We start from the raw sequence: 13,328 nt of genomic DNA, 5'->3' as shown, positions 1-13,328 counted from the left end.
CGTCCATGGGATTTTCCAGGCAAGAGTACTGGAGTGGGGTGCCATTGCCTTCTCCTGACTTCATCATACTCCTTCTCTATTAGCTCTTTTAATCTTCTAGAAATTTGGGAAGACATTATCTCCCATTTTACAGATAGGAAACCTCAAGACTGAGAGATGTGTTTTATCCAAGAATGTTTTACAATTTATCTCTTTTGCTTAGTTAGGAAGAAATATATATTTCTTTATATATATATATTTCTTTATATATATGCATTTATTAAATATATAAATATTTAATTTATATTTAATATATTTATATTTAAATATATTTAACATTAATATATTTATATTAAATATACAAATATATATTTATATATAGTATGTATATGTATATTTATATAAAATTCATATATTTATATATTTATAATATATAATATATATTATACATATATATATTATATATATTTTATATATTTATAAATATATTGTTTATATTGTATATTTATATATATAATATATATTTATATATTATATATTTTATATATTTTATATTTATATTTATAAATTTTATATATTTACATTTATAAATATATAAATATATAAAATATATATTTATAAAATATATGTCTTTATATATTAAATATAAATATTTAATTTATATTTAATATATTTATATTAAATATACAAATATATTTATATATTTATAAATATATTTATATTTATATATTATGTATATTTACATATTTTATATATTATATATTTATATAAAATTCATATATTTATATATTATATTGTAAATATATAAGACGTTATATATATTTTATATATTTATAAATATATTATATATTTATATATTATATATTACAATATATTATAAATTTATATATATTTTATATAGTATATATTATATTTTTTATATATTTTATATATTTATAAATATAAAAATATAAAAAAATATATAAAATATGTTTCTTTATATATATTAAAATATAAATATTTAATTTATATTTAAATATATATTATATTTATATTTAATTATATTAAATATATAAATATATATTTCTTTATATGTATATATATAAAGATGGCCAAGCCAGGGATTCAGTTTTACACGTGTGCCCCTCTCCCCACAACCAGGGTTGTTTTAGTGTAATCTGTGCTGTCCCCAAATTTCTACAACAGTGCTTTCCACTTAAGTTTTTGCTGAATGAATGCATGAACAGCATAGGGACATTTGAACCTTCAGTAAGCCTGAGGTTAAAACCAGTTTCTTTGCTATCCATTTGGCTTTATAATTCATATTTATCTCTTGCAGGGACTCCACAAAGCTGAAAAAAGTAGACTAATCCCCTCTTACAGCAAAAGCAGGTTGCAAAGGACAACAGTCTCCTCCAGATTAAAAATGAACCAACAGCCTGTGAAAGACAGTAGGGCTCCTTGGATACCTCCAAACCCCACATCCCCACCAGCATCTCCTAAATGGTATGTAAAAATTCAAGCATTCAGGTATGTGATCTTACTTTTCCTCCACAGATCAAAGGTGACCTATTGCTTAGAGCAAGTGAAGCAGTGGCCTTAGTCCCCTTTACGGAAAAAAGCTTATTTGGATGGATAATACATGAAATGTTTTTGACTGGAAGCCCATTGGGTCCTTTTTCCTACCTGACTGTGGGTAGAGTAACTCCCACAGGTTACTCCAGTACCCTGTGGACTTCGAGGGCTGCTCTTCACTTGCCTCTACACCCAGTGGATCCTGGTTACTTGAGGCTGGGAACTGTGCCTTATATCTGAATGTACAGTGCCTGATGTAGTCAATCTTAGTAGGCATTTAGTAAATCTTTGCTGAATGAATGCTTAAAAATAATTCCTAGTCCAAGTCAAGACAACATGAATTAAAAAACCGTACAAACCTCATAGATGCTGTCCTGACGCAGAAGACAGTTAGGATAGAGCTGACATTACTGCCTTGTCACCCTTACTCAGGAGAAGGCAGTGGCAACCCACTCTAGTACTCTCGTCTGAAAAATCCCATGGACAGAGGAGCCTGGTAGGCTGCAGTCCATGGGGCCATGAAGCTACTTAGCAGCAGCAGCAGCACTTACTCACAGCACATAGAGAATGAGGGCCCAATCTTCTGCAGAGCTGGGAAGAAGGCATTGTCCTTCTGGGGCACAGAGTCCAGTGAGGCAGAAATTACAGTCTTCAGGGAAGTGGTTAAAAATGGGAGCTCGTGTACCATGGACAGTGGTTCTCAGAAGCACAGTGGAAAGGACCTGGAGCTAGGACAGTCACAGGAAGGCAGGCAGAAGCAGTCACATGAGGAGGAGAGCGAGCGAGAAGGTAGGTGACATGAAGGGTCCCACTTCTAAGAGGCCCGCAGGAGATGTGGTGAGAAGCTTGGTGGGATGGGGTCCCCTGAGGGCTGAGTGATTCTCAGTGGACGGTTATGCTTATTCATCAGCTTTCACTTTAAAGGTGAAGAAACTGTCCAGAGAATCTAATGCCTTGCTTATGTAGCAGGACTAAAATCAGGTCTTCTGATTTCATAATACATGTGCTGCTTTGCTTTATTTCTGTGCTCTTAATTCTCTGTTTTTATGTATGTACTAGTGTAGAGATGTAAATTCAGTTGGTAAGCTCATGAAAACAGAAGTTGGTTGGAGTTTATATTGCAAACCAAATATACAATGCACTGTCTTCTAGAGTGTACATGTGGTAGATAGGGGAGGTAAGGGGGAAGGCTTTGGGGTTCAAAGTGCTGTATTAGACCTGATAAAAGGTACAGAGTTTCTGTGTAATGTGAAATATAATTTGTGACCCAAATCTGTATATTAGAACAGGGTTTTGTTGAATTTCACCCATTATTCTGTAATTGACAATTGTTTTTTCATTTAAAATAGTGATTGCTTCTGTGAAGCAAAAATGACCTTCTCTTTGACACTGAACCTGAATCCTGGATGCTGTCACTCTGCTTCACATTCAGCTTCCAATGTAGAGCCCCCCCGTAGATCACCAGTACTGTGACACTCTTGTCTTTTCTCAGCTGGCACCTTTTATGAGTGATCAGGTGTGGAGGGAATGGTTACAAAGGTGTAAGTTTTCCTTGTTTTGCAGTGCCGCCTGGCTCAAGGCGAAATCTAGCCCCAAAGATACCACCAAAGAACAGTCTCTCCAGCAGGAAGATACGCAAGAGGACAGTCGGTTGAGAGGTGCTGTTGAACACGAAGCAGTGAGGTTTGTGCTGGCGTTTGTCAGATCTTTGAAATGGGCCCCCTTTCAAATGGAATTCTGAAGTGAGCTCTCCTCTTGCCCATGTATAATGTTGGCTGTTTAAAATGGAAATTACTAAACTTTCCTGTCAAATTATACAGCTTAGACAGTGAGCCCCTCTTTTATTCCTTGCCTAATTCATTCAAAAATTATGTGCGTTTCAGTTGTCTACCAATTGCTTGTTTTGGTACAGTTGTGAGCTCTTTGGAGACCTTTGCAGGGGTCAAGGGGGTGGGCAAAAAGGACAGACTCGCAGCCCCTGCTTATTTATAGTCAACAGGGAGGACATGTTACTGACTGTAAGACAGAAAGGTGTATGTCCCCTGAAACCTGAAGTGTTAAATGCTGAGAGAGTTCAGAAGGCGGACAGGACACCTCTGCAGAGATCTGGGCTTCCTGGAGGGAGATGGAAAAGCAATTAGGACTTGAAGAATAGGCTTTAAATAGGGGGTGATGAGGTGAGGCCATTCCATGACAGGAGAACAGTGAAAACAGGTTGCCTGCATTCATTTGGCTGGAATTGTTCTTGCAATTATGGGGAAGCCAGGGTGAAAGTGGACCATTAGATAATTTGATACTGTTCACTGTCCTGGGCTGAAAGCATCAAGCCCTAACACATACAATAAGGTTGTTAGGAGCTCGCTTTTCCTTACTGTGTTTATTTGACTTCACTCTGCCTTGAGGGCTCTCCTGGGAGCCCATTTCTTTGTCTGAGCTGGAAGATAGAGCAGCAGCATTGTTTTACAGCTGAGCAAGAAGTTCTAATTGCAGCGAAGGCTAGTTTTCTCGAGAATATTTGTGGCCAGGTTTTTGTGGCACTGCATGCTAACCAGGAATGCTCTTGTGGGTAAATGTCTTTTTACATGGAACATTACACCGAGAGCTTCACTGGCCCAGAGACTGAGTTACCTCCTGAGTCTTTGATGGAGCCGAGATGGGTGCTCTGCGGGGTCCTGACTCCTGGTCTGTTTATGCGGTAATGACACCTGCAGGTTGAGGCAGAATTGGCCTGACTTTTGTATTCTCTGCTAGACTCGCTTGGCTAGATGCTGAAACTTCCAAAAGATTGAAGGAATTAGAAGAATTAAAAGCCGAACAAATGGACAAAATGCAAAAACAGAGGTAATTGTCTGTTTTCTGAGGTAGAGAAAAACACAGCAGGCCTATTTTATATCATCTAGCTATTTTTACAACTTGTTGGGATTGTTTTTTGGTGTTGTCACACTTTTCATGTCTATTGTCTGTCAGACTGCTTAAAGTTCTTTGAAGTCACCTGAGAAGCCAACAGCGGAGCTCAGACGGGAGCCCCTGGGAGTCCTGGCTAGTTTGAGGAGAGTTGGGATGTCTCTGTGATAGTATCCTTTAGGCTCCATTGGCTTGATGCTGAAACTTCCAGAAGAACAAAGGAACTGAATGAGCTGAAAATAGAAGAAAGGGATAGTTGTCAGAAACTGAGATATGTGTTTGCTTCTGAAGGATGGTGCGTGCTTGCCTATTCTTAAATTGGTCCAGACAGTTTCACCACCATCCTGGACTGTGTGGGCCTGACCTCACCAAATGAATGAATGAATGAATGTCTGCATGCCTGCGTGTATTTGCACAGTATTTTTTCTAGAAAGTATTTCTTTTGTGTGCAGTTTGAATGATATCTACAGTTTAGGGGGAGTTTTATCTGAAAGACCAGTGTTATGTCTGTTTGTGTTTCTGTTGGAGATGCTTGTCTCTTGGCCAGGTGGGGCATATATATGCAGTCTGCTAGGATACTTCTGCTTCACATGTTAGCTTGAGTACAGCCTAAGGTTTTCGAGTGAGGTTGCTTTTCCCATTTGCCCCCAAGAGTGTCACCACCTAAATCCAGGCACGAAGAAGTTCATGAGCAGGCTTAGTTGTTACCGCTGCAGTTGGCTCATCTGTCTCGCTCTCATAGAGTCACCCTGAAGTCACGTGAACAGAATCCTCATTGATACAGCTGTGCATTCTATCACCAGTCATGAGAGAGCGTCCACTCCCAGGTTAGAAGGGCTGTGGCCCTTTCGTTAGAGGGTGAGTGTTGTGAACTACCACCACCCCCAAACCAAGAGATAGGTCAGCACCCCTACTCTCAAACTCCCCGCTGTGGGTCCCTCCTCAGTTGCATCTCCTTCTTTCTCCCCAGAGCTCACCACTGTCCTGATTCCTGTCTTCATCTTTTCATTTCTTGTATTCATAAATCTGTTACCCTTGTGTGTGTCCCTAATGGCATACTGTTTCATCTGGACAGCTGAGAAGCAGGCCCAAACCTGGAAAGGCAGTGTGCTGCTGGGATTAGATGAGGACTCCCGGGGAAAGCAGGCTGTGCAGGGTCCTTCCTAAACTTCTGGGAGTTTTTAGGTGCCCATCCGGAAAGCTTATAGATCATGAATGAGTCCTGGCAGATGTAGGGCTTACCACGTCTGGGGCCTCCGGAGGTGCAGCAGGTGCAGTGGACCTCCGGAAGAGGCCTGGGCAGGGGACAGCAGGCTGCCCGGTGTGGTCTTCCATTTTGCTACCAAGTAGTATTCCATCGTGTGACTGTTCACACACACACCTCCACAGTCTGTTTATACATCCTCTTGTGAATTAACCTCTGGGTTGTTTTCCATAGTTAGTATAGGAGTTCCCTTCTAGTTTTTCTGCATCCCAGCTGACATGTGGTAATGTCCGATTTTTAAAATTTCAGTTATTTTGGTGAGAGCGTGGTGGTATCTCGCTGGGATTTTACTTTGCATTTCCTTGAAGTCTAATGATGATGAACACTTGGTAGTGCTTACTGTGATGTGTTTATTCAAGTTTTGTATCCATTTTTTATTGTTTTTATAATTACTGATTTTTAAGAGTTTCAAAAAATATGGTCTGGATTTGAGGCCTCTTTCAGAATATGTGCAGCAAATATTTTCTCCCAGTCCTGTGGCTTGCCTATGTATTTTCGTAATGGGATCTTTTGAATATGAGAAGTTTCAAATTTTGATTAAGATCAGCTTAGCAGTTTTTCCATTTTACAGTTAAATCTTTTTTATGAACTAAGTAATCATGACCAGTGCTGAAGTTTCAAGGATATTCTATATTTTCTTCTAAAATGCTTTTAGTTTCAGTTTTATTTTTTATATCTGTGATCCCATTTTTGATTAATTTCTGTGTGTGAGATGAAATGCTTATCAGGGTTGATTGTTTTCCTTGTGGATATCTGACTAGTCTAAGCACCATCCAATGAAAGGATTATTTACCTTGAGCTCTACACTAGGGTCATCTGGGTGAACTGTTGGTTAAGGACCGTCATGCAGGTGTTTAGGTCTTTCCTTTGGGGTACACCACGTTCTCCAGAGATGAGTCTTTTGATCTGCTGCCTAGAGAGTGAGGACCTGTGTGTCCTTGGAGCTGAGATGGTCAGGAGGCTGTGAGTCTTACCCCTAGGCATTCAGCTTGCATCCATGCATCCCTCTTTTTAGTAGGGCACCTACAGTCTCAATGCAGTTGCATCTCAGGAGGCCCCTCCCGAGAATGAGCAACCAACCCATCTTCCCTCAGAGTTGCGGAGAGGCCATGGTCCAGTGCGTGAAGGAGGGAAGGGACCTAGGACCCTAACTTCTCAAACATCATCTGACTCTTGTCTTTTATAGTTAAGCCACCTCCTCCCAGGTTACCCCTAGGCCTCGAGGTACCTGGTGCTCCCAGTCTTGAGCCTCTTAAGTCAGCAGTGCAAATTGTGTGAGTCCTCAGCTTTCCCCATTACAACCCTAGAATTCAGCCTTCTCAGGTTGGAAGTTACTTACCACTTTTGTCCTTGAGTTACTAGCACCATTTCCCGTGCCTTGTCATTGTGAGTTTATGTCTGATTCTGTTATTGTGGGGTTTGGGAGGGAACAAAATTAGTTTCATTTGTTGAGTCTTGTGCCCTCTATAGTTGTTTCGAGGCAGCCATTATTCTTTCAAAATGGACTCAGAGCCTAATATACTTCTTCAGATGTTATCTCAGCCTTTGTCCTCAAAGTTGGGGTCAGGACCAGCAGTATCACATCACCTGAGAGCCTGTTGGAAACACAGACTCTCAGGCCTCCCTCAGGCCAGCCGCATGAGTCTACGTTTAACAAGATCCCCTGGGATCTTGTATGAAAATTAGAACGGCACTGTGGTTTTATAGTCATTCAATTTCCCTTCGCCTGGGGTGGTAAATAAATATGCACAATAGGATATTTTCTTGCTTTTGATTTTAATTTTCAATTTTATTTCTAAATAGTGTTTCTACCACCCAGTTAGCAGACAAGGTAGAGAAGGCAGTTCTGGAGCGTTTGAAGCCTCTCCTGGCCAAGGCCCAGGTAATCTAGTTCATCCCATATGCTTGCCTTTTGGAAGCTCTCAAATAAAAAGTGTTGCCCCAGAGGTCACACTGACCCTTTGCGGGGCTGTGTGTCTGTCCGGCAGTCAGCAGCTGCACTGCTGCTTGTGTGTCGTGGTGTGGGCACAGTGCTGCCAGGGCCCCTTTCGGGCACCCACACTACTGATGTGTCTTCCTTTGTGGATGAGGGTTCAAGATGGGGAGGAGAGAGAAAGTACCACTTTTGCGAAAGGTGAGATTTTCATTTAGGGAATGAGTTTCGATTGCAATTTATGTTCCTAATCAAATAAAGCTATTGTTGGCATTAGTGTTCAGTTCACTGCTTCCACTCTTAATTTTGTGCTTTTTCACCTCAGTGATCTGGAATGATTTGCTGTATTTTTTCCAGAGGAGAGAAATGTGAGGACAGCTTCTGTGCACAAATTAGTGCTTTTTTCGAGATGAAATTGTATAGAGCATCACCAGTAGGTTTTGCCATCTTCCTCTGAGTAGTGAGCTGAATGCTATGGCCAGACCCTGTAAATCCATCCTGTAAATAGGAATGCTCTTGTTCGTGTGATTAGATGAAGCCATGGAAGAGCACTAGAATCTTAAATGGAGTGAACAACATTCTGGGTCTCTGAGTAGGGCACTGAACTTCTCTATCTCTTGGTCTGAGACATGTTAAATCATTTTTAGAGTCAATGAAAATCTCAGAAGTATAGAACTGGGAGGGTTCATAGAGGCCAAACCATTCAACCTCCTTATTTTGTCAATGAGGAAACTGGAACAGAGAAGTTGAGTAATTTGCACAAAAACACACAGCTACTCTGATAACAGTTTCAAAATTGAGGGAAGAAAAGGGGCAGAAAGCCAAGACCAGCACATGGCATTTATTTTCATGAAGACAGAGTGCTTAAATTTCCACAGAAAGCCTAATATAGCTAAAACTGATGAACAGTTCCACACAGAAGTTATTCTGGGAGCAGAATTCATTTGTACTAATATGGGTTGTAAATTTTCATAATTCATGAGTGTGCTTGTCTGTTTTAATAGAGAGTCAATTCTTCTCTGGAAGTAGATACTCATTTGAAGGATCAGCCATCAGAAATTGCAACAACAGCCCAGCCTGCAGAGGAGGTGCGTGTGGTGGGGCTGGCATTCTGGACTGACACTGGGATTATTACATGATGATATCCTCGGGTATAAGGAAAAATGACACATAGATGACCCTACAGACACTAGACTGCCCCACTCCCGAGGGTGGAGGTTTTTCACATCTGGCATGTTAATGCTACAGTGTATCTTTAGCATTATGACTTCCATGAGCCTTGTGAACAGCTCACAGAAAGCTCTTGAGCCACAGGTTTTTGTCAGCGGCTCTTTGCTTTCCTTCCAATGACAGAGCGTGGGTAGACTGCATGAGCCTGAATGTTGATGGCCCTCGGCAGAACAATGACTGCCCTCATTTCCTCTCGTTCAGCCTACTTTTGCTCATTACTGGCCTAATTTCCTTTATACTGAGGGCCTAACGTGTATTGTTAGGCAAGCATGTTTTGAGTGCCTAGTAATGACCAGTATCTGGCCTGGCAGAGACCAAAGGTGGCCCAGGAACAAATGACAGCATTTGAGAGAAATGAAAGCATGGCGTGTGGTTGTCCGCCCCTGTGCTCTTCCTCTGGACGTGTGTTCCCCATTTGTGGGAATGTTGTCCTCCCTGCCCTTCCACCTCGGCGTAGGGACAGGAAGGTGCAGGCTGCCTCGGGCGGCTGTTCGTGGAGGGCGGAGAGAAGTTACTGCTTTCTGTGTTCAGAGCAAGTGAAGGGCCGAGCAAGGGCCGAGCTCAGAGTGAGAAGGAAATTGGATGCAGCTCCAGCAGCCCAACGACCTGAGCAACAGGAAGATGGTCGGTCCCAAGGATATATCCCAGTTCTAATTATTAAGCAATAGTTCAGCTTTGGCATATTTCTGTAATTTTTGCAGTTGTAATTTTATTGTACCAGTATTTTAGGACAGAATCTCATGGGAGGTAAGGCATCTGAGACTGGAAGCTGAAACCCTGCATATGGCTCTGTAGACCAAGTGCGTGATGGCTGTGTCTTTTGTACTGCAGAGCCACCAGTAATGCCTTTTTCCCTAGAAAAGTAATGAGACTCACCTCTCATCTAGGGAGGCAACTCATGTGGTATTTTCATAGGAAAGAGAAATGAAGTGGTCATAAATGCTGTCAGTGAAGTAGGCATGTTTGAGTATTACTAGAAATGATCAGCTTTGTACATGAGAACCATGCATGATATAGGCATTAAATGGGCCTTAATACAATTTCTTAAAAAGGAAAAGTAACTCTGTCCAGTATTTACCATTCTCAGCTGCTGTTAAACTTTAGCATCACCATACAAGAGTTTCCCTGGCAGCACCATTGAGGGTCAGTGTTTATAAATAACTGAATAGAAGCAAACTTGTTGAAGTTGGCACGATGAAGTTAAAAAAGAGATATTTTGCTGTGTTAACTTATAAAAGAGCTGTGGGACCTTGATCCCAGATACCCAGAATTCTCATCTCTCAAAGGGAGGAGACGTTTGCTGCACTTTGCAAATCAGCTCTAGCTCTCAGTAGATTTGCTTGCAGACAGGATGATCCCTGGTGTCAGGAAATAGATTTTGGGAGGGTGCCATCATGGCATATTTGTCTCCTGCTGCTACTATTGTCATTAACTGAACTTGCGCATGAAATACATTTTTCCGAAGTGTGTAAGGTTTTCTCTTAATTAAAAGCTGTACCTGGCTAAAAAGGCAAACAATTCAGGAAAAGTATCATGTAAAATCTCCCCACCAGTGGGTACCGTATGCTCATCTGTATCCAGCTTCTTTATATTTTGGTGATCTTTTTCATATCAGCTCATTGGGTCCTTCCTTATCTCACAGGATTCTTGATATTTGATTCTTAAGAATGAAAATAGCAGATACATACATCTTAATTAACTAGACCTGCATTATTGGTTTAGTTAACTCTAGATTTCTTGGTAATTTTATTGTACTGGCTATTCAGCTGATTTTTATTTCTTTAACTTTGGTCAGGGTTGAACATTTCTTTGTTGGTCATTAATGTATTTTCTTCTGTAAACCGTTAAAAGGTTTTAAAAATTACTATGGCGGTAACCGTTCTTCGTGCCAATCACTGTTTTTTAAGTGTTCCAGTGTACAAGTGCGCATATAATCCTTATAACTCTGAAATGTAGGGTTATTGTTTCTATATTACAAACCAGAGGATTGAGGCCCAGAGAGGTTAAGTATACTCGCCCCCACTTTGAGGCCTATCAGTGGCAGAACCAGGATTGGGTCCCAGAAATGTCTCCTTCCAGAGCCTGATACGATCATTTCCCCAGCAGACGTTCTTTGTTAAAAAGCTTCTTTCAGAGCAGATTATAGACACATATTAGAATCAACAGAAATACAACACATATAAAAATGTTTTGCAAGCCGTAAAGTGCTTTTTCAATGTGAAGGATACAAAGTCAAGAAAGGCTGGTGAAACTCTTCCAGGTTAGGGGTGCTGTGCTGTGCTTAGTCGCTCAGTCGTGTTTGACTCTTTGCAACCCCATGGGTTGTAGTCCACCAGCCTTCTCTGTCCATGGGGATTCTCCAGGCAAGAATACTGGAGTGGGTTGCCATGCCTTCCTCCAGGGGATCTTCCCAACCCAGAGATTGAACCCAGGCCTCCCGCATTACAGGCGGATTCTTTACTGTCTGAGCAACCAGGGAAGCCCCCAGGTTAGTGGTAGAAAGTCTCAAACAGACAAGAACCATCAACTGTGATGTTGTGAACAGACGTTTTTACAAAGCACTGAACTGAAAAAGAATAGTGTAGGTGTGTCCTCTGGAGAATATGACATGTGCTGTATGCTTAGTTGCTCAGTTATGTCCAACTCTTTGCCACCCCATGGACTATAGCTCGCCAGGCTCCTGTGTCCATGGGGATTCTCCAGGCAAAAATACTGTAGTGGGTTGCTATGCCCTCTAGGAGATCTTCCCAACCCAGGAATTGAACCGGGGTCTCCTGCATTGCAGGTGGATTCTTTACCAACCGAGCTACCAGGGAAGCCCCATGACATGTGCAGAGTTGGACATTCTTCTGAGTCTAGCACAAGGCAGATACTTGCTTTACCAGCTGGCAAAACAGGTAGTAACAATAATTTTCATGGAGATTAATGGTGTTACTCAGTTGATGCAACTACTGAAATGACTGTGGTAGAAACTGTCCTGACTGTCCTGATGTCTTGCTATCAATGTTTACTGACTTAGAAGAGGCTAGGTTTAGTGTAGAAATGCCTGTTGTATCATCGCACAGTTGGTGTGTATGAGTCTCATGCTGTCTTCATATTGCCTTTCCACCCCCTTTGCTTGTTTCGCAGGCTACAGCTGTTGATGGCGAATCCAGTAACATTCATCAGCTGGATGGTTTTTTGGAAAATACCACTCATGAGCACTGGCCCATGACTCACTCTAAGATCTGGGAGTCTGATGCCTTAGCCACCTTAGGGGACGGCAAGGACAGCCCGTACCTGGAGACGATGATGCTCCGAATGGAGGAAATGGAAGTAGGTTGCAGGTGGCAGCTCCAGTTGGCTGCTGGTGGCTGGCTTCTGTTGAGCACAGCTCCTCCTCATGGTTTTGTAGCTTAAAACATCAGAGTTACCTGGTCCTCAGTTTAAATCCCAGCTCGACTGTCAGCCAAGTGTGCAGCCTTCATAAAGTCACTTACCCTTTCTGATAAGTGGGGTGGTTTTGCTTTTTTTAATTTATTTTTTAATTGGAGGATAATTGGTTTACAGTGTTGTGTTGGTTTCTGCCATACAGCAACGTGAATCATAAGTATACATATGTCCTCTCCCTCCTGAACCTCCCTGCCACCCCCACCCCACCCCGCCCCTCTCATCATCACGGAGCACTGGGTTGAGCTCCCTGTGTTGTGTAGCAGCTTCCCACTGGCTGTCTGTTTTATACTTGGTAGCGTATATATGTTAGTACTGCTCTCAAGTTGTCCCACCCTCTCCTTCCCCCGCTGTGTCCATTCCTGTCAGCACCATTTTTCTAGATTCCCTATAAATATATAAATGTGTGTTAATATATGATATTTGTTTTTCTCTTTCTGACTTACTTCACTCTGTATAACAGGCTTTAGGTTCATCCCCCTCACTAGAACTGACTTAAATGCATTCCTTTTTATGGCTGAGTGATATTCCATTGTGTGTGTGTATATGTATATATATAAACACCACAATTTCTTTATCCATTCATCTGTCGATGGACATCTAGGTTGCTTCCATGTCCTGGCTATTGCACATAGTGCTGCAATGAACACTGGAGTACATGTGTCTTTTTTAATTAAGTGAGGGTGTTTTTAAGGACAAAATGAGGTATGAGGTGTCTGTATACTACCTGACACATAACTCATCATTGATATGTGATACCAAAAACGCTGGACCGGGGCCCAGTCCTACAAATGGAACCAGCAACGTCTTCGTCCCTCAGCACAAACGCTGCCCAGTTGCCGCTTCTGCTCTCCTCCCATTGGATCCTGGCAAACCACAGATAGCTTTACCCTTCTTAATTCCTGTGACACTGCTTTAGAATGCTCGTGGAGAATTCTAGGCCTCAGACATTATGCAAACCAAGCCCTGCATGGTTCTGAGGAGGAAATTTAGATACAGTAAGGGAGTGAGTGACGTGGCCAAGGCTACCCAAAA

The 13,328-nt window shown here is 41.5% G+C and overlaps 1 protein-coding gene across 13 annotated transcripts in view; it reads left to right on the top strand.

The window, feature by feature from the left end:
• Window positions 1-13,328, top strand: part of KIAA0753 (KIAA0753 ortholog) — a 59,324-nt gene that overhangs the window by 29,068 nt on the left and 16,928 nt on the right. For 5 of the 13 annotated variants that reach the window (XR_015148033.1, XM_086359512.1, XM_086359514.1 and 2 more), the window contains 6 exons: window positions 1,298-1,464; window positions 3,097-3,216; window positions 4,285-4,374; window positions 7,505-7,583; window positions 8,639-8,722; window positions 11,994-12,179. Coding sequence is in view for 6 of the 13 variants with exons in the window: in XM_086359512.1 (XP_086215638.1) it covers window positions 1,298-1,464; window positions 3,097-3,216; window positions 4,285-4,374; window positions 7,505-7,583; window positions 8,639-8,722; window positions 11,994-12,179 (726 nt within the window). In the remaining 7 variants the exon portion in view is untranslated. Of the gene's footprint in view, window positions 1-1,297; window positions 1,465-3,096; window positions 3,217-4,284; window positions 4,375-7,504; window positions 7,584-8,638; window positions 11,762-11,993; window positions 12,180-13,328 lie in introns of those variants that run through there. The other 8 variants (XR_015148034.1, XM_086359517.1, XR_015148031.1 and 5 more) reach the window with 5 other exon arrangements.

This window comes from Bos grunniens, chromosome 19, assembly GCF_055505025.1.
Source record: "Bos grunniens cultivar Pamir isolate PY7600 chromosome 19, Bosgru_T2T1.0, whole genome shotgun sequence".
NCBI classification, from domain to species: domain Eukaryota; kingdom Metazoa; phylum Chordata; class Mammalia; order Artiodactyla; family Bovidae; genus Bos; species Bos grunniens.
Note: the sequence above shows the minus strand (reverse complement) of the source record. Positions and strands in the feature narration are given on the sequence as shown.